The 22,070-nt window shown below is 30.0% G+C and overlaps 2 protein-coding genes across 3 annotated transcripts; both read right to left on the bottom strand.

Annotated features, from left to right (window-relative positions):
- Positions 1 to 2,065: 2,065 nt before the first annotated feature.
- On the bottom strand, positions 2,066 to 3,989 carry LOC118065577 (uncharacterized). The gene is made up of 4 exons (XM_035080947.1): positions 3,762 to 3,989; positions 2,605 to 2,721; positions 2,356 to 2,505; positions 2,066 to 2,273 (listed from the first exon to the last, which is right to left on the bottom strand). Exons 1-4 carry the CDS (start codon positions 3,822 to 3,824, stop codon positions 2,088 to 2,090), a joined length of 516 nt encoding a protein of 171 aa, XP_034936838.1. The 5' UTR covers positions 3,825 to 3,989; the 3' UTR covers positions 2,066 to 2,087.
- Positions 3,990 to 18,061: 14,072 nt separating this feature from the next.
- On the bottom strand, positions 18,062 to 22,067 carry LOC118065546 (organic cation transporter protein-like). Of its 2 annotated transcripts, none has more exons than XM_035080903.1 (11): positions 21,635 to 22,067; positions 21,049 to 21,116; positions 20,764 to 20,911; positions 20,426 to 20,645; positions 20,232 to 20,338; positions 20,010 to 20,164; positions 19,510 to 19,699; positions 19,315 to 19,447; positions 18,924 to 19,233; positions 18,583 to 18,767; positions 18,062 to 18,503 (listed from the first exon to the last, which is right to left on the bottom strand). In XM_035080903.1, the coding sequence occupies exons 2-11, from the start codon at positions 21,113 to 21,115 to the stop codon at positions 18,327 to 18,329; spliced, it is 1,692 nt and encodes a 563-aa protein (XP_034936794.1). In that variant the 5' UTR covers position 21,116; positions 21,635 to 22,067; the 3' UTR covers positions 18,062 to 18,326. The 2 variants fall into 2 exon arrangements, with proteins under 2 accessions (XP_034936794.1, XP_034936793.1); XM_035080902.1 differs by having other exon boundaries at positions 21,049 to 21,156; positions 21,635 to 22,066.
- Between the last annotated feature and the right edge of the window lie 3 nt (positions 22,068 to 22,070).

Here is a 22,070-nt window from a genome sequence, read left to right as displayed (position 1 = left end):
CTTCAGAAGGGTACCAGCATCAACGCAGACACGCACATACAGCAGATTGTGTAACGAGGGTAGCAAACCCTTTAACTCATGCTATATACAAGATAGAAAGCTATATAGGTATATAAGTGAGAGTAGGTTAGGCGCTAACGTGTTCAGGGATTGTCTGGATGCCCCTGATGATCACTTTATATTAGGCAAGGGGAATCTGCATGACAATAGGCTACCCTATTGTGCGGTAAACGCTTTGCACCAACCCTCCTTGCCCCTACTGCCTGACAACCGCGTCTGTCTTCATTCTGGTTCACGCGCCCTCCCATAAAGTCTCCAGCAACTAATAAATACAATTTACGAGAAAAATTTGTAACTCAGACAGACTCAAATTTCTATCAATTTTTCACATTTAAGATCCCTTTGTTTCTGGTATAAATTCACTTTCTGCTGATGGTAATGTAATGTAATTGAAAAAAAATTCATCATTATCACGAAATTTAATTTGTTCTGCAACCTTAGGATAATAAGAATTCTTTCATAAAGTCCTAGTAAATTAAAATTCAACTTATTTTTAATTATCTCACTCAGTGGACTGTTGAGTTATTTAAAGGTAGATGACATTCTGTTTTATTTCAAAATGTACACATGAGATTTATTTAACTATTGACATTCAAAATAGAACGACAGAATCATCACTCCGACGAATATATTCGTTATTTACCATGAGCTTCATATGAAAAAAAAATAGACTTTACTATATTTTCATCTAGAATAGTAACATACCAGATTTACCATTAATTGTCCTGGATTTCATTAAAAAATATCCTTTTATTCCAATGAAAATAAAAAATATTTGATCAAACTTGTTATATCATATCATAAATTGTTTTTACTTCAATAACAACATTACAAAATCAAGGAAAAATCTGTTATCTTTTACAAAGAAAAATACCAATATTTTTTTAATACAATTTTAAATGATAAAATTTTTGCTTTGTTGGTTTCATTTCATTTTAATATTCGTTACATGTGACTGAAAGATTAAAACGAAATCCTGAGCTTTTTGTTGGTATAAGTACTTCATCAAATGTGATCAGCAAAGTGAAAATTTTTTTGTACTAATGCAAAAAGGAATCATGATCTTATCATCAGAAACAGAAGTGTATTTTCATCGAGGTACATATAGATGTACAATGATGTAAACTTTGTATTACCAACGACAGCTGATGTTTTCATTGCGTGAAGTACAGCCGTCTAGACGTATTCACAGCCACAAAGCCGTAGACTTTTGTAACACACAGTTGTTTTCTCTACTCCGATTTACCGCTTGTGCAATTCGTATTTTATTTCGCTATCTTGTTTTCTATGAGAACACTCTTTTAACGTGAGCTTTCCACGTTACTATTCAATCTAGATTTTCCCTGGAGGCTAGCGACGTGAGAATGATATGAAACTCAAGATGTGAATTGCTCGGATATAGTTGCCAACAATATTTGAATTCCTTACATTCTATTTTTCATCTTTATACTTCCTTATTTATGTCTCAAGAAACAACACGATAAAAGCAAAAAATTCCATCAATTTTTTAAACAAAATTCATCAAACAAAAACAAAGACAAGTTTAGTAATAATATAACTATATAGTTCATTTTGAATATTTAAAAACATTCCATAAAATTTTGATAAACTATTTACGTGGTAAAGCTGACAAGTTGTTACTTTCCCGTGAAATCCTCTAGCTAAAATGCATGCTACTTCAAAGTAAATTTGAAGTGAAATGCTTGACAGATGAAAGTCCCTTTATACTTAACATTGACAAGAAGGGTAAAAAGGCATCTGTATCCACAAGACCGAGGGGTTGCTAGAATTTTGCGGTCATAAGTTCATCTTACATTTAAAGTTGTATTTTATATCAAAGCATAATTGAAAATCTTTATGACTTTCAATGAAATAACCTGTTTAAAGCCATGATAATAAGAAGAAACGTCTATCATAATTTTTTTAATCTTTTTTTCAATGCTATCTCATTTCTTTTTATTATTCTTCTAATTTAATGTTAAAATGAAATTACTCTACGTTAGAATTTAATTAATAGTTTATATTATTTAGATTTTTACATATGTTTTATTATTTAACTGTAAATCTGGACTTGATAAATCTCTTAAAGTACCACTTCCAAAGTTTAATCTTCCTTTTGTTTCTTCGGACTTATATGGGATACATATTTCTTTTTGTTTATTATCTCTCAGTGTCATCAATAGTGTAGAATTTTTAGTCCAATGTTCAACGGTCTATTTTTAATATTAATATTATTTTATATTAATTACAGGAATTTTGTAAATTATTAAAATCTGAAATATTTTAAATAATTACCTTCAAAACAGAACACAATTCTTTTTCTTTATTCGTTGAATGATTTGTACAATTTAAACCCTCAATGAATAAATTCGTATGGTTTAGGCAAGTAAAATTACTGCTACAACCTGTTAAACTGAATTTCACTGAGGTCAAGTTGATATTTTTCTAAAAGAAAAAAAAAATTAATTAACAAATTCTGTTAGTCCATTTAAAATAGATGAAAAAAGCTTAATTGAAATCTTGCGAATTTTTAAGATTACGAACCTCACCAAGAGTGATATTTGCTTCGAAATTAATCAGACTGCCAGAAGGTGTCACAGATATATTTTTCATCCACCAAGAATCTTTATCACAGTCGTCAAAAGATATTTCTCGACTGATCTGTGAAAAACATTAATGAAAAAGTAGAAAAAAAAAGATGTAACGTTTAATAAAGTCTTGTATTTTCTTAATCAATAGAACATGTGGCAGATAACAAAAAAATTTTCGTTAAAAGTAGACTTAAAGTACAATAAAAAAGAAAACTATGGCATCGAAAGATTTTTCCCTCTGTAACATGACAGATAAAATAAGAAAGGGTGTTCAAAGCAGCTGGCGACCGAATGCAATGTGCTTGCGAGGGCCTTTACGTTAAGTTGCCAAAGAAGACATAAAATTCTGCTGACATCTCGGTCACTCTACATTCTTAAATTTGCCACCATCTACATTCACAGAACCAGGTGTTTTCAATTACGTTATATTTTTTTTCTTATTAATGTCCATTATTTTGTTAAAATTGAAAATATTCAAGTAATTTATTGAAGTGCAAAAAAAACTTAGCATGTATTATTAACTTCATTAAATCTTATATTTAGTAAATGATGAAAGAAATTTCTACCTTCATAAAATATAATAAATCATAAAAATTAAAATTGCTAGTAATTATGATTGATAAAATAATTATAGCATATTATTATAATATTGAAGTAAATTTATGAGGTCATTTATTTGATGAGCATGACAATGGCTATGAAAAGCACGGAAACGTGAGTTACGAGGTACTATTCGTTTTTTTATGTGCAACCGCAAAATCCTGACCATTAAGTGCAAAATACAATATAATGTGAGTCCACTCTTTCCTTCATTTCTCATTCTCTTTCGTTCTTTTGTGCGTGATAGTCACCATTTCATGCGAAATGACCGGTGACCACGTCCATCATGGATGCCTCTAGGCTATATGAGAGTTCTCAAAAGGGCTGGTGCACATATTCTCAACCATATACGTACAAATAGCCTTTGTAAAAGGTATACAAGTAACTGCGGTGTTAGTACATCAATCACAAAAACCACATCAAGCATACAATTTATTTTAAATTTTGTCCGAAAGTAAATTCATCCAAATAAAGCAAGTATATTGTTAGAAGAAATTTTTTTGCACTTACATTCTTCGACTTAACAGCTGTGAATGACGAAACTAAAAGGAGAAAAATATAAAAAGACTTCATAATTGGAATACTGGATTGGATTTTTCTTCTCTTTTTTATCTAATATAATTGTGTCCTGATACTAGTGATTTTTTATCCAACACAGTGTCAAGTATATAAAATGTAAATATTACAACTTAAAACAATAAAAGTTAAGAGTCAATTGAATAGTTAGATGGAGCAAGAGTGAATAATAACGTTTAAACTCTGTAGCGAAACTGATGAAATATCAGATTGTTATGAACAATTATAATTGCCAATTAAAAATTAAAGCTCAAGAATACAACATGCATTGACTGGGGAATAATTACACTGTGTACAAGCATAAAACTTGATATTGACAAAAAAGAAAATTACTTGTCAAGAATATTTTCAAGTGTCAATAACTCTCAAATATACCTCCGAGATAATGATTTATCTATCGAACTTGATTAATTTAATTAATACTTTTTTATAAAACAATATAAGCTTACAATTTCGAATGACATAAAAATATATATTTAAAATGATGATGATGAATCAATAAAAGTGATTGAAATATTGTGAATGAAGAGGATTATTAAGAGTATTATTATGTTTATTATTATTTATGCTATTACAATATATAATTTTAAAATACATTGAAAACAAAATAACCATTTCAATTATTAGTAATAAAATACGTATATATGTACTAGTGTGATTTCACCATAGAAAAGACCCTGAGTGAGACTATTAAAATAACCATTAGTGGCTTAGATAATCGCACCAAAGTACGCGTCATGAATTTCAATGAGCCGTAACAATTAACGTTCACTTTGCGTATATGCTATGTAGCCTAATAATCTCTATAAATGTATTTATATTTCATTCGTGGTTTTAATATAGATTACGAATATTAAATAAAAATAATTGATGTGTAAAAAATGATTATTTATTATCAATATTATTTAACTGCATATCAAAGTAGGGACTAACGGAAATGCTTGAAATGCAAAGAAACGAACGAAAAGGTATCAATATTCTAACTTTTCTTTCTTCCATTTCCATATTGGCCACGTTCGTGATACGTGATAAGTTTATGAATGAACTTCAATTCTAACCTAGAGATATTTATAGCGAATTAAGAATGATATGTGATACTTTTGAAATTATATTTCTATCGAACATTGTCAAGTAGAAATGGTAAATAATCTCTTGATGGGTGGATCAAGAAAGGCTTTTTCCACTGCAATGAGTCATAACGAGGTGGCTGTATGATTATACTTTACCACTTCGCTTACATTTCTGAGGCGAGTACGTGACCTTTTAACGCATCGTCAAGCATATTTCTCGTCTCGTTGTAAAATCAACTTGCTTCTACTATGATTTTACTTGGTCGTAGTAGAATACGAAATATAATCATGATGCTTGGACGATTTTAATCACTGTGTGTGACATCGAGACAACAAAAGTCTCGTGCATTCATCTAGAATTCTAACAAGTCTGCTTTGTAATGGTTTCTTGCCTCAGGGAATTGTTTTATAAAACAAAAGTCGTTTTTACATTTATTTTTTGTTTTTTTTTACATTGAAAAAATATTTAATTCAACCTATGTACGTAATCTGTATATAGGTATAGATGTATACTATATTAATGGAAATCTATTCCATTTATTTTCTCTTATTTTCCATTTTAAAATAATATTCATAGACCTCATCAATCTCACGCACTTGGTCTGCAATTAGACTTAACGGCAATTTTCGCCATCCGTTTTAATTAACGTGCAGTAATTTCTGGTCGCAAGTTTCTCCCTATTTTCGTATGAAACAAATTAAGGAGTACAAGGGTTCTTGAAGTTCTCATAACCACCTTAGTAACATACACTATTGTCATCGTTGCTACTTAGCCTAATCAAAACTTGATATAATTGTGATTCTTTTTCATTAAAAAAAAGTTCCATCAATATTAATGATAATTTATCATTTATACTAATTAATTTGGAATATATATTTTTTGTGTAAAATTATTAACCTCGGAATATTTAATGTTAACAAACTTTGAGTATTCAGTTTTACGTCCGTACCTTTAATTAAATTCGTACAAATGAAAATGGATTTACTCGGCGAATTATTGAAATACTAATAATCCGACAAAAAATAATGGAATTTAAAAAGTTCTTCAATATTATTCGTCAAAATTCTATTAAAAGAAAAAACAAATAAAAGTAAGATATAAATGTGAATTAAAATAAGTCATTTTTGAGTATTAGTCAAAAATGACATATTTTTAAATTAAAGTATAGATTCATATCACAAAAAAAAAAAATCTTTAATGCAGATATCTTCAAGAATACTAGTATCCCTATTTGATGTTTGTCCCTCTGACTTTCATACTTATATCTATATTATATAGAAGCCGTCGTCGCCGGTGTGCAATGCCTAAGGCAAGCCATTAGGCGGCAACAATGCACACCCCTTTTCCTAGACTTTTATACACGTATTTCCGCCATTACCGCACATTCTATGTCGCAATAAATTCTTTGCCTCTGGCATTTAAATTCTTTAAGGGCATTCTGAATACTTTAATCCTCCCTTTCTTTCTTTTCAAGTGTAGCAGCGTAGCATTGAAGTATTTTTTAAAGAAACAAAACGCCACGTTGCATATGTTACTTCTAGCAACAATGTCACTCTTTCTCGTCCCTCCTTCCTTCTTTTCTCTTTTATGGAGAAATTCAAAAATCGGTTTATATTTAAGTACTATGGAGTAAAGTATTTCTGCCAATACTTAAAAGTTGGAAAAGTAAAGTTCTCGAGTGACATTTGGCAAGCTAGAGATTAAATCGTAGTGGTTACACGCGTTAAATCGCATCAACGATCGCCCATCTAATAGCATCCGGTCCATTCGTGCGAACATTTGGGCTCAGTGGAATGTAACGCGTTTCAGTCGCTGTAGCAATTGAAATAGTTGATGGCAAGTCGCCGGAAAGGAGTTGGAACATGTGAAATTGAATTCATTTAATACCGCCAAATACATTTTCTCAGCTAACTTAAGTGAAATAGTAACATTACCATAAATTCAATGGAATCTGGAAATTATTGTATCAATGAACAAAACTATTGAGATTAATTAGTTTCAACTATTTCAGTTTATGATTCAGTTTGTTTTAAAAAAAGAAAGCCAGTGGAAAATTAAAAATTCCTCTCTGCATCCCTTTTTTCAGTTGAAGGCGTGACTCACACGTGTTCCAATTCCGCTTATGATACTTTCAAATATATTCTCCCTTGAGTCACTTTACTCGTTCCCTAAACTATTTCCATCAATTTTCTAGGGTAAAGAATAATTTTATACACCCTAGAAACGACTATTAATATTATCATTATTTTATTACATTTTTTTATCAATTTATTTTGATGTCTACCGTTAAATTATTAAGTTAATTTCACGACAACAACTCTACGATGTTATATCGAGTTATTAACACTCAGGCACTTATGATTGACGCTAGAATCAAACCTGTCACTGTATTATATGTACACAAGAGTTGACATCGACAAGTAAATTAATCGATTCATTGCTCTAGTTATATACGAAATCGTTACGAATCTCACCCTCATTTCTCTTGCAATTCGCTTCGTCCAAGTGGTGTATCAGAAGCATTCAATCAAAATGTACGACTATTTGTTGAAAATGAAATATTTTACATTCTTTTGATGAAGAATAATTTTTAACTCATATTTTACTTGGAAAAGAGAATAAAAATTTTGACATTGTAATAATTTTATTGGGAAATATAATTTAGGTACTATTATTGGAAACATGAAATTTTCGAAATGAAAATATTGGATAACCTTTTATAATATGCTATTTCAATTTTTCTGTGACTTCTAATGTTATTTGAATAACAGAGAGAAGTTAGGTTGAGTCACAGTATTGGTACTCTAAAGTAGGGAAATACAGTTAAATATTAACACTGTGCTTGGCATTTGCATTAGTAATATGATGCTGCCAAGAGATGTGCACATAAGGAGAGAAAATCTCTTACATTTAGTTTCTCTCTTTCTGTTGCTTTTTGCTTTAAAAGTTTCCGTTTACATATGAATATTAACGTAAAGAAACAATGAATAAATAAAAATAAAATCTCTCTATATATTTCTACCATAGGAATATTACTAAAAGGAAAATATAAACAAAAATGTTCTCTCACAAGTACACTTTAACAATTAAAAATACATTTTTTTAAATGTGATTTTAAAAAAATATTATTTCAAAGTGTTGGTGAACTATTTTAATTATAAACGTTGACTGTTTCATTTTTATATTTATCTTTTTGACACAAAATATCATGACAACATTTTATTTCAAAGATATACAGTAGTTGGCTGAAATGTTAGTTACATGTCATTGATACGAAAATACTCGTCGCTTTTCACTAACATACCAAGAAAATCCAAAATGTGTTAGTTTGAGTAGAATGTATGTGAAGTATAACGATAGAATATACAAAATAAAGTGTAAGAAGAAAGAGACATGACAAAAATGCGGAGCATTTCCACTTGGTCCTGCATACTTTCCACCTACTATCAAGCAACATGAGTAAAATGTGGGTTACATGATTTATATATGGAAGCACTTTCTGCGTTAAGAGCAAAGCTGGTTGGTAATATAATACTTGACGGTGGTTGAAATATTGTAAAAAAATTTCATTTTCGAAAACCAAAGTAAAAACTATAAGTTTGAATTGAAATGAAAAAATTAATTAGATTCTTTTAAAAGATAGAGTTCGCGTAATTAAATGAGAAAATTCATTAATCCACTTGGCTGCACACAGATTGAAGCAATTACTCTCAGTAGTAAAGGAAAAATATCGAGTTCCTTTTCTACTGAAAACTAGTGATACGTATCAAAGTGCAGGTGAACACAAGAATACATTTTCAAGAGGTTGGACTTATATTTTTGCTGTTCTCATGAATTTCATAGTACCTATAAATCAGAGGTGTAAAAATTCATATTCTTCAGACAGAGAAATGGAAATGCTAGAAGAATGTGTCATGCAATCAACTTGGCTGAAGATGCTTATATAAATATGTAAGTAGTAAATGCTACATATATTTTCAAATATAAATATTACAATTCTAATTGTAAGTTTCACTTAATAATTATTCTAAATAATACTGTAAATTTTTGATTAATAAATTGCTAGTTCAGTGGCTCATTCACTGCATGTCTATCTGTACGTAGAGGAAGACATATTGCTGTAACTCTCAGCATCGTCCTCTGACCGCTGACAAACTCACGTACGACCACCATCTCCCAACTATACAAATTCATGGCAACATCTGCCCGTATACTTTTTATCACCAACTTGCTTGCTGGTTACGAATATAAACAACAAATCACTTCTTGCTTTACTGACTTTCTAAGTATTGACATTTTTAGAATGAATAATTAAGAGTTATAGGATAAAGCGAATTAAAAAATTTCCAACTATGTGGTGGGGTATGATATAAATTGAAGTTCACAGATAGGGTAGATTTTCTGGGGTAAATAAAAAATTAGTGTTACTATCATGATATAGCTGGCGTTGAAATAAATGACAGTTGAAGAGCAAAAAAATACTTCTGGGAAAACAATGTACAATAGAGTTTACATGCGATACTTTGCTCCAATACGAGCTTACGAAGTCATTAGTCACTGACCACCGGGTGGTCTGTATTCTAGAATGTCTCTTCACTATACACTTCCTCGGGTTATAAACCAACGTGCCATTTTTCAATGTCATTTCTACAAATGTACATAAAATGCTTTCTCTAGGTAAATTTGTCTGCATTTAATCAAACTTTCTGGTGTACGCTACAAAAAAAAATTCCAACGAAAATATTTGACAAAATTATTTATTTTTTATTAAATCAGTTAATGCTTCTGTTACATAATTTTTCAACTCATATTTTCACGGTAATGAACATAAGTACGTAGCTTGAATACAATTATTAAAAGCCTTATAATTTTCATGTATTTTAATGAGTGGTAAATAGTATAATTGGAATTGTTTGCGATAAAATAATTATAAAACATTTATGTCTGAATAATAAATTACAATTATGTATACCACAAGTGAATTATATAAACAGATAACGAAAATTATGTAACAATAATAAACTGAATAAAATAACATGAATTCTACTAACAAAAAAATATATTTCCAGTCAAGTTTTAATTAGTAAATAAATTTTTCATTTTGAAATAATTACCAGAGTTTATTTGAAAACTTTCGATGAAAATATTTATATTATTTCAAACAAGTTATTTTAATAAATGTGTAATTATTTGTTTTTATTAAATAGAATTATTAAAAAATTTCAACAAATTCAGAACTAAAAAGAATTTCACATTTTTTATTTTATTAAATTAAAAGATGATGAATTATCTTTAATTAATTTTGTTCAAAATTGTTAAGTTTTCATGAAACATTTTTGATTGTTCCGAAGGAAACTGTTTCAAAACTTTTTGTCAAGTTTATATATATATATATATACACAAAGTATATTTATATATATGTATCTACATTCACCATCTCACATGTGTAAAGATTTACAGAGTTTTATTCCAATTTTGTCTTTTCTCAAGCTACTTTAATACTACTGAGTTGCTCCGGACAAACTTTGAACAATCCGTCACAATTTAAAAATATTATGATTTAGGTGAATAAATCACATAAAAAAACTTTTTTTCAACTTGCCATGTATTCAAGAGAAAAATTTTCCTCATAATATATTTCCATAATAAGTAGTATAAAATATAATTTAATTTAAAAAAATAATACATTTTTTTCTTTGAAAATATTAACAAAATTATCTGATTAAAATGATGAATTATTTCAAACTACATAATATAATTAATTAAGATTATAAAAAGTATTCAACTTCATGATCCGTCATCTTATCCAAAGAACATAATTTTTTATAGATTTCACTCAGTAAGCATCCATTATTCCCACTTTAAGTAACGAAGATAATATTATTCTCTAAAAATGACAAAGAATATATATTAAATGATTGATGGTGGTCATAAAATTGAGTGTAATCATCCTGTTTACCAAAGAAAATGTTGAAAATACTAGTTAATATATCTTCCGTATCACACAGAAGTCTTTATTTATCTAGTTCCCCATCATTAGCTCCGAAAAATGGGAAACGTCGATGAATCATAGTGTCTCAATTGCAGAGAGACTCTATCAGCCATGTATTGAACCTGCTGTATGATCAAACATTCGATGAAAAGACTAGACGATACTTCACCATCCCCTTTTATTCTCTAGTAAGAGAAACATGAATAACAAGACAGATGAAACGTTCAAATACTACTCACATGTAGTCACGTTTGCCACATGCTCATTTATGACATGATAAACATCCATTTTCACAAAATCTGTTCTAAGAGATCCAACTTTTAATAGGGAAGAAATGAGAAGTATCTAGCATGTAATTTTTCAGAAGAGAAAAGTATTCTATTGTTTATTTTATTCTACCAAATACATCAATCAAAATTAGATTGACAGAAAATCAACCGCATTGAAGGAAAAAATTGAAGTAAATCCAGATATAACGAAATAAAAGAGTTAGTGTATGTCACAAATGGCTTGGAGAACATAATAAAATTGTCAGCATCATTATTTTTTTCATGATAGTAAAACCTTTACAGATGAAGAGAAAGCTTGTCTATCTTTTCAACAGTAAATTTTATGAGACACGAAAAAGAATTCTCAAAAAGTTTTTAATAATTTAAGCCATTGTTGAGAATAATTAATTTTCGAGGGATGAAAGCTTTATGAATTCAGCACTATTGTCTACATTTATATCTTTCTTTACTGGTCGGCATACCAAAGCTCAAGTCACCAGAGACTTCTCAAAGATTCTTGAGAGAGACCTCCTTCTTAGCAAGCGAAGAAGATTCGTTTGCTCGAACTTTGTTCTTGGAAGAAATTCCCTAAAGTACTATCTTCATATTTGATGCCGTCTCGTCCACTCTACTAATGCTTCTCGTTGGAAACTTACCACCCGTCCCAGCACGTCGAGGATAATACTATCACAAAGAGACTACAGTTGATCCGTTGTGTTTTCTACCAGGTATTTCTATACACTTTCTACTACAGTAGTTCCATTTCAGATTGCACTTCTGTTTTGTGAAAATTATATTAGAACATGTGGTGAAAGTATAATATGCATAAGCAACGTAAGACTGGTTACGTGATAAAACTTTATTCCCCACTAATTTTACTATTTAAATATGAATTAAAAGCTTATAAGATTATATGCATTTTCATTGGAGAAAACAAACGGTGATGGAAAGATTTATTTCAGTGGAAATGTATATTGATTAAAATTGTATTGGCATTTAGATTCGTTAATAAGTATCTTCTATGAAAAATTTTAGCACTTTCACGATAAATAATTTTATCTTAAGATTTATGAATTATTAATAATTCACTCATTTAATAGAATATTAATGAAACATAATTATGTCTATATTATTTGTATCATGAATCTAAAGATATATTTAAACCATATCTTATTTTTAAAAAACTATCTTTAGTAAACTGCTGAATAATTTGATGAAGATCGAGTTACGATCGTTACGTAAATATTACGTTCATCAAGTAGAGAAAATTAATTATTCGATACTATAGAAAATTATTCTCCATTCTTCGTTAATAAAAGAAAATTTTCATTTGCAAAAATAAACTTAATCGATAAAAAATGTATTATTCTAAAAAAAGTGTTGTCGAGAAAAAATTTCAATTTAGCTTAAGGGTCGTGAAAAGAATTCTTCTGGTTAAAGGTTGCAGAAATAGGTTTTGTGGACGAGGTTCAGCTGTTCGGGACGATGGGTCCAATGAAACTAGGCGGAACGGTTGTCGAGCAAGGACACGCAAGACTCGTTGCATGCGGGACAGAGAGTGAGAAATATAGTGGAGATAAAGGCAGCAGGGAGTTGAAATAGAAGCCATATAGTGTGGGAGAAAGCGTGGCCAGAAAAGGGGATGTACCCTTTGTAGATCCCCCTAAAGAGTCAGTAGAAAGAGCGCCAGGGGAAAGAGATGTAAAGAGAAAAGGCTATGAAGAGTTTCCCTTCCGAATGAAACGGAACTTGAAGAAGGGAATTGAACGAAACGCGACATGCCAGTTCGCGCAACTACTTAAGGGAATGGAATTTATCAACGCTCTTGGCACGTCAAATAAGATTCAAATAAGAAGAGGGTGCTGAGTCCGAAAAAGCTGAGCCTCTTTCATGAGAGTTTAAGTAAGAAAGATCTCCTTTTCTTTATCGACTTTGGCTATTTAACGTGTTTACTTTGTCAAGTATTTCTATATAAAAAAGATAAAGATGAATTCGACGTAAACGAGACTAATGATGATGTCGAAAAGATACTGCCAGGAATTGAATTCCTTCATTTCGTTCATCATTTATTTATTGATATTTTTTCCTCATTTTTTATCTTATTTAAAAATATTACTTTCTATTAAAAATACATTAAAGTGAAGTAAAGAAGTTCATAATATGATTCTAAAAACAAGAGTAAGTACTTTATAATTTATTTATGATGTTATGCATTAAGATATCTAACGCTTCAAGAGATACCAAATTTAAAAGGAATTCATAATTTGAATATTATAAAAATGGTTGAAAATTCAAGACAACATTCCTGACTATAGCCTTATTTAAGAAAATCCTCAAGAGAGAATTTCAAAAGGTAATCTTACCGGTAATGTTAATATCCTATTGCATAATGTCCAAGTGTTAAGAACATACACGAAGTAACATAGACTTGTACATTAAATGATACGACCTCTTCCCTTGGCTCCTTCACTTCTATAAAGCGGAAGAAACACCACCATTATCTTTACTTGCTTGTAAGATAGCAAGAAACCGTAGTGATGGAAAGAATTAGACAATTACATAAACAAGATTGGAATGTGAGGGTGAATTAACACGAAAAAAATTGATTTTAATCGAAATTAAATTTCTTTTTTGTAATAAATGATTTCTTTTTTTCTGAAATTATATCAAAATGTAGAAATTCATGACATTATGAAAAATAAATGTCAATTTGTACAGATAAAATATTTAAAAATCAATACCTTTAGTTTATTTACAGCAATAAAATGATATTGTATTCATAAATAAAATTAATTTAATAAGTTGTGATCGAAATAAAATAGTCTTTCAAAACAGTTTTTATGAAGATAACAAGTGCAAGGAAAAAGTAAACGTCGAGTCAACCATCAAGATGAGAATAGAAAAAACGATACTCATCGGCAATTCTCCAACGTACTTCTTGTTACTTTTCGTAACTTCCAAGCAGACTTCCTCCTCCCAAACTGTAATGAACTGATTCTTTTTCCGAGATTGTTCTCGTTGCTAACAAGCTCCAGCACAATGACGGGTTTTCACCAATTTCCTGTATACGTACCTGATCATCTTTTATTCTTTATAATCTTATAAATTTTCGTATTTTAAGATTAACATTATTTATGCTTCTCTAATATTTATTACATAGTCTAAGAATAATTCAAGAGTAGGTAAGTAAAGGGAATCGTATATAAATTAGGTAATCCGAGATGTCAGGTCAGACCTAGAAATACTTTATGGGAATGTAAGTGCGCGCAAGCTCCACTGGATGTCAGTAATGTGCAGGAGAGTAAGAGGAGTAGAGGATTGTAGTTTTTTTTTTATTATACTACCCAGTAAGAGGGTAATAAAGCCATGGACATACAAATATAAGAGCTTTGACTGGAATTTTATCCAGAATCCTTAATGCTGTGTAACGTGGACAAATTACGCACCCTGCAACACGATATATCCCCCGAATATATGGCAAACTCGCCCCTTATTTCTTTCATAGCCTATATAATAAACTTTTACGTGGCGTAGGAGGGGTGCGACCCTTGCCATACACTCAGCAATCTCCCTTTTATGCCGACATCCTCATTCTGAAAATCGGTAAGTTGTGACTTTCAAACCTTGCAGTAAAAAATGAGATTATCCTTTTACCCCATTTTTTCAACGATTTCTCAGCAGCAATTTTAAAAATATTATCAACGAAATTTTATTGAATATTTCAACGTAAAATGTTTTGAATACTTATGGAATATAGTGTAAGAGTTCTAATGAAAATTAATGACAAAAATTTGAAAGTTACTTAGACATGTACAAATCACATTCATCAACAACGTTCGAGCAAAGTTCCATGCACTGCAAGAGCTTACGCAAGCTCGCTGCTGACTCTGAAAACATGCAATATAAGTCTACCATCATGCTCCTGAGTAAACTCAAATACCCCAGTAGTTTACTTGAGAGCTTCAACTATTTATCAGCCATTAGCATAAGATTTCCGTTCAGTTTAAATTAAAAATGAGAAGCTTCGAGAAATCCCTATTATATATTGTCTTTTTTCATCCTTAAATTGACAAATGGTCGGGCACACTTATCGCTAGGACCACATACATGTATAAAAAGTGGTCGGTGACAGAGCATATAAATGGAATCTCTCGTCTAATAAACCAAATATATTACTGTAGAATTAAGTTGCATCATTGAACTTGGTAATCAATAAGGACCCTTACATTTCCCCTTCTCAATAACCCTCAGGAAACCATGACTTCTCGAAATTGCTTCCGGCCTTGTGTAAATACAACCCTTGTGAATAATGTTTTTTATCATAGATGTTTTTCTTAATTCTTCTGACGTTATTCAACTGATAATTACAAAAAGTCAACGGTCAAATCCCTACTCAGGGGACTTCCTTTCCCCGAGGACATTATGCCAATCATTTCGTTTCAGAACAGCACAGTAATTCACCAGCTACAGCCCTCGCTACACTCTGTGACAAGCCTGCGATTTACTCGAAAATCCCACGGGAACATCACCGGTGCAAGATTTTATTTTTTGCGACACTTTTTCTCGTACCAAGTTGAGTCAATCGAAAATTTTATCCTGTTTCATGAGCTTGCAATCATTGATCCAATATTCGCTATTCAATGCACTGTCCAATATCCCAAAAATTTATGCATCAAAAATTTTTGATACCGATAATCCATTCAATTTCCAGTAATGTTTTTTTCTATCGTTTTATTACACTATTTGTCATGTGTGAAAGTCATTCACATCCTCAATAAGTTTCATCAACATGTATGGAAGTTAGTTCTTGTCATAAGGACTCCACAGACTAATTCACTAACGAAAATTTACAATTCAAGAGCGTAATATTGAGACCATTGTTACCGCACTTTTGTCTAATTGAATGTACATCTCAATAAGACATAAATCTTGAGAATATATATTTCTATAAAATAGTTGAAAAATTTTAATGCTAAATTACACACATTTAATGACGCTGTTAACTGGTTTAATAAAACAACCTTAATAGAAATATGAAAAGTTTTCTTCAATTTCAATGCTAAAAACTTTTCAACCATCACAAAATATAAAGAGTGCTGCTAAAAGATAATTTAAGTTAAGAGAAATACAAAAAGGTTATTATTAATTTTTTTTTTTTAAGGTGATGGTAAAACTTGTGGTTCAGAAATTATGAAATTTTTATATATTCCCCAGTGGAATAGTTGGGGTGGATCCTCACTTGTAGGTATTTATCAAAAATTTATTTCTGTAAATGCTAAGTGGTCTAGTATAATTTTTTTCAAAAATTCTCTCAACATGATCATTGAAATTAACTACATCTAACTTGTACAGAAATCCCCTTGGATAAACTACATTTTATTGCAGAGCAAAAACTGAAAATACACTGCGTAAATCCTTGCGACGATCGATTTATGTTCTCCAAAAGAATGTTCATACAGTTAACTGAGAAAAAATAATATATATGTATATTCATCTAATATAATATATTATATAAAATAAAATTAGCTTTCTTTTATTCACAATTTGAATATTTTTTAACTGACTTTTAATTAATCTAATGTCAATCCAGAACAGAACATCTGGGCAAGAAAATTTCTCCAGATCTCTGTCCAATAAGCTTACGTTTAGTTGAACTTCTTCTGTACAATATAGTCGAGAGGTTGAAAATTTGCATTATTCCATATTCATGAATTCAATGTAAAAGTTTCCCGAAGCAGAGTAATTCTTCTTGGAGCATGTCAATCAGCGAGGACTTCCGCTAGGTGTGTTTTTCTTCACATAGGATGATTTCTTAGAAATATATCAAGACTCACTCTTTAAAAAAGGAGCGGAAAAAATTTTTTGTTTAATTTTTTTTTCTTCGTTTAAAAAAGTTCATCAAAGTCGTACTTTACGAAGCAAATTATACTGTTGTCATAATAGATCAAGAGTCCGGACTTGCAACGGTCGTGAATATAATCAACCATCGATCTTTCAATCTGAGAACTTTTTATTAGTTTTAATAAATCTTGAATAAAGTTAGCAATTTATTTATATATAAAGATACAATGATTTAATTATACTAATCAATGGATAAACATTGAAAAAACCATTTAAATATTTATTTTAAAAAAACGTACATAATAAACATTTATATTTATTATTTTTATAAACAACAGAGTAAATAAAACCTTTTAAAAAATATTCAAGCTTTTTAATTACTCACTAAAAACGCTTCAATAAAAAACTAATAAAATCGATAAAAAAAAACTCCAAGCTTTTATAACAGAAAAAAAATGGTTTAATTTAATTGGACAGCAAAGACGCAAAGAAAAATGTAACTTTCAGCGAATTAATTGAGCAAAACATATTACATAGTTTTTGTAAATTAATCAAACACCTTGCATGTGTTGTGATTGAAGTAAGGATAGTCTGTCAAATTCGATTGGTATCCTCCAAGCCTTTGGGAACCCTCTTTTATTCTTACTTTTTGTTAGATTTCTTTTTCCTTGGTCAGCCCGAAGCTGATACGTCGCTGCTTAATTGGAATTGATTGAACTGGTAGTACTCTAGGAAGGTTAAATCTTTATTGCGTAGAATAAAAAAGAAATGAAATGAGAGAGTAAAAGAGAAAGAAAGAGAAAAAAGAAGAAAGCCAGTCTATCGAAGTGATATGAACAAAACGATGAGGGCGGATATGGTAGTGACTGATTCAGCAATCGAAGAAAATGTCTTGCAGCTGCGGGCTACGGCGATTGTCTACCGAGACATCAGTAGCTGCTTGTGACACAAAGAAAATGTAAAAAAAGTCTCTTCAATTATCATTCATGTTCCAACAACATAGTCGAGCTGATCAAACATATTCCATTTAATCAAGACAAAATAAAATAAGAAAACACAGATAAGTATAACACATGTAACTGTTATTGAATAACAAATAACAGAAAAAAAATGGTGCACTTGCTTCAATAGATGAAAAGCATCACTTGTTTCATCATACTTTTTTTTTTATCAAAATGCTTGAGAGCTGACGCACTAAGGTCAATGACCAGTAGCATACAACGTTTATCACTGCTCAATAAAAATCTTAACAAGATCAATAATCCAATCAATAGATCTATCAATTACTCTAATTTTTTTTAATTAATGTCATCAAAACACGTAAAATCATTTATTTTGTTCAATAAAATTTTTATCAGTACTTTTTTTTCCTATGTTTTCAGCATCATCAATTGTGTCGGGTAATTGCTGTCCCATTGTCTCTGGAAATAGGAAAGAAATTATTCCTGCCAGCATTCCCATACATCCAAACAATATTAGTGGTAGTGATTCAATAACAGTAGCCTGTAAAAGAAAAATTTTTTGTTCGTAAAGAAATTCAATGCTCATATGAATAGCTAAGCAAGTTATGGAGAAAATTTACTAATAATCGAGTTTGAGGCGCAAGAATGGAACCAATTCGACCAGTCATGCTGCAAATACTGAGCAGAAAATGTCTTGCAGTTGTAGGGAACATTTCTGCGGTGTAAACATAAACTGTAGCGAATGCCATTGTAATGCAAGCCTTTCCACCCATGTACATAATTATTGGTGCATAAGACCATGCATCTGAAAATTCCAGTTTAGAATTTAAATTGTATTTTTTTTATTACTTTTATCAACAAAAAGAAAATTAAAAAAATATAAATAAACATAGATATTGGTTGAATAAGTAATATTAATACATGCGTTATTGATAAATAAATCAGAAATATATTTACATACCTCTTGGTATGAATTGAATGCCAAGACAAAAAATACCACTAAATAAAAATGACCCAGCTAGTGTGGGCTTTCTGCCAAGGTAATCAATAAATATCCCACTCAGAAAATATGCTGGTATTTCAACAAAAGATACTAATATAAAATTGACGTATTTATCACCCGCAAAGGCTACAGAATTTAATGAAAGTCCATAATACACAAAAGTATTGGTCAGCCAACATAAGCAGCATGCAAGTAATCGCATTAAAAGTTTTGGTCGTGAAAGTGCTTCTATCACTGATTTATTTTTATTAGTTGCTTTTTTTGTTTCCTGTATTAGAGAAAATAGATTATTTTTCAGTATAACAAATCATTCTGTAGTTAATCAAGTATGAAGAAATTATCGATTTACTTTATAAGTATTTTCACTATTCAAATCTTTGTATAAATTAATTTCAATATCAGGCATTTTTGTTCCATTCATTTTTGCTATTCTTCTATAAACATTTTCTAACTCTTTTCGCTTTCCATTAGCAACAAGCCACCTGTAATTGATTAAAAATCTTGAGTGCATCAGATAAACATTTTTGTTTTAAAAACTTTTTACCTAATTGATTCAGGAATAACGAATGGCAAAAATATTGCGAGTAAACACGGTGCAAAAAAAATTCGGAGTAAATTTCTCCATGATTTCAGTCCCATTGCAGCTGTACCAACTAACATTTCTCCAATCGCATATACGCAACACATAATAGTACCACTAACGACCCTTCGTCTTTCCCCAGTCATTTCTAAAGCTGAAATTTCAATCAATACAATATCTAGATTAATTCAATCAATAAGATCTTTATTCGCATTCTACATTTAATATGTCATTAGAATTATCATTCTATTCAATATTTTCTTTAATGTAGTCATATTTTTTAAATGTAAAATAGCAACGATGACCTTAGAATTGATTATAATCCATTTTTTATGAACGATAAAAAATAAGAATTTATGACAAGTGCTAATCATTAAAAATGTAAAATAACCAATCAGTTACAATAATTAACTCTGGCTTCATAAGAATATTAAAGAGTCTCAAGACTTACTCAATGGATTTACCTAGAATGTATGCAGTACTATAAACTCCAGCTGAGGATACTGATTGAGCAAATTCTAGAGCTATGAACATCCAATAATTAATTGAAAATGATTGAATAAGACCTACAATTCCAGTACAAAATGTCTCAGTGACAAGTAAAGTTCTTCTTCCATATCTGAAAAATTTTTTGAGTAAAAAACTTGGAAAATTCAAAATGGAATAGTAAGGAAAATTATTGATACCTATCAGAAAGAAATCCTGCAAACATTAAACCTACTAGCTGACCTACATTATTAATTGTTCCAACTAGAGCCAATTTCCACCTATTTTCATTACAGGTAATGTTCCACTACATACAAATTAAGACCGTAACAATTAAAATAATGACCGTTATTTGATACATTTATTGATGATAATTACTTTTGGTGTATGTTACCTCATTCAATATTGTTTTTTCATCTGGTTTGTAAACCCAATGGTCACATTTTTTAATTTCTTGTGTAAATGATTGTTCTGAACATACGCCTACATGGTTGCTTTTTATAGTATAGTGTTCACAACTTCCAAATAAATTATTTTTCGCTGGCACAGAGTATTTTGCCCACGATGTATTCCAAATTGACGTTAATGAAGTTTCACATTCAGGTATGAAACATCTAATAAATATGAATTAAAAATAAGCTAATCAATTTTTAATTAAATTGAAAAAAACTCTAATATGTTATTTCAATTAAATGCCATAACATTTAATACGTAGTAATATATTTCTCACACCTATAGCCAACCTCTCCAGAGGTAAAGACATAACCGAGTGCAAAAGCAGCCGACAAAATTACTGGAAAACTAATAACAAAATATACCATTAATTGATATTTTCCTATTCGATCAATGTCATGGATTCCACGTAAATGTGTTTGTTCATCTGGAATGAGTAATTATAACTTGTAATGACGTTTTCTTTATGATACAAAAATAAAGAAAATTTGAGTATTTGTGAATAAAAGAAAATTGAAGAGAACTAATTAAAATTAATTATTCATAATTCCATAGAATTTTTACCTTTTTTGTCTGTATTACTAATAGATGATGGAAGATTGAAAGCATCCTCAGTCTCTTTATTATCCATTCTAATAAATGGTATTTAAACGTGATAAAAATGATTTATTTCTGTAATCATTTATTGTTAGTTTAATTGAATAAATCGTTAATTAATTCGTGATAAATAATAGTGTGTATAGATAGCTTAGAAAAAAAAATTCAAAATTATAATTCTTGAATAAAAAAAAACTTTATCGTCACAATAAATACTTTTGATATCTCAATGCTTGAGTATGTTGGCGGGATTTCAAAAAAATCAGCTTCCGCGACTCTTTTATGATGCTTTATTTCATAAAAACTGATATGGAAATTCAGAAGTACGAACAACACATGAACAAAAAAAAAGTAGCAATTAATTTATTTTATTATCTACTGCGATACGGAAAAATTATTAGTTGCATATAATCTAAAAAAGAAATAATTATAAATGTTTAGTGGTACTTTTTTAAAATGGTCCAGAATGAAGCTATCAAAATAGTTAATAATGTCTCGTTTTGTATTTCAAATAAAAAAAAAGTTTTATCTTTCAAAATTGGATAACACTTACGCGCGTTATAATCACCAGATATCAAAATGATGTACGTTCAAAACAACTCGCGTTCACCCACTACTTCGTACAAACTCTGTGCTGTTTTAGCAATGAACAAAGACAACACCGGATGAACCCTCCTTTCACTCAGACCAAGCCAGCTTACTCACTATGCACGCCTTTATAAAATGCGAAGGAATGACGCACTGTGTGAACCGTCGTCGTATACATTCCAAATATGAGAGAACACAATAAATTCAATAACTTCAATGTATGCACTACAGAAACTTTATTTTTCATCACAGTGTCACTGTACATAAAAATATCTTATCTTCAGATTATTTTTGAAAAGGAATATTCAAAACTTTTAAGCCTGTGAACATATTTACAGTATAAACACAAAATTCATTACTCATTGCTCCACTAAAATGAGCTTTTAAGGAGTATCAAAATT

The sequence above is a fragment of the Chelonus insularis genome, unplaced genomic scaffold, assembly GCF_013357705.1.
Source record: "Chelonus insularis isolate UGA/USDA-ARS -01 unplaced genomic scaffold, ASM1335770v1 contig_317_pilon, whole genome shotgun sequence".
NCBI classification, from domain to species: Eukaryota; Metazoa; Arthropoda; class Insecta; order Hymenoptera; family Braconidae; genus Chelonus; species Chelonus insularis.
This window is presented reverse-complemented; position numbering and strand designations above follow the sequence as displayed.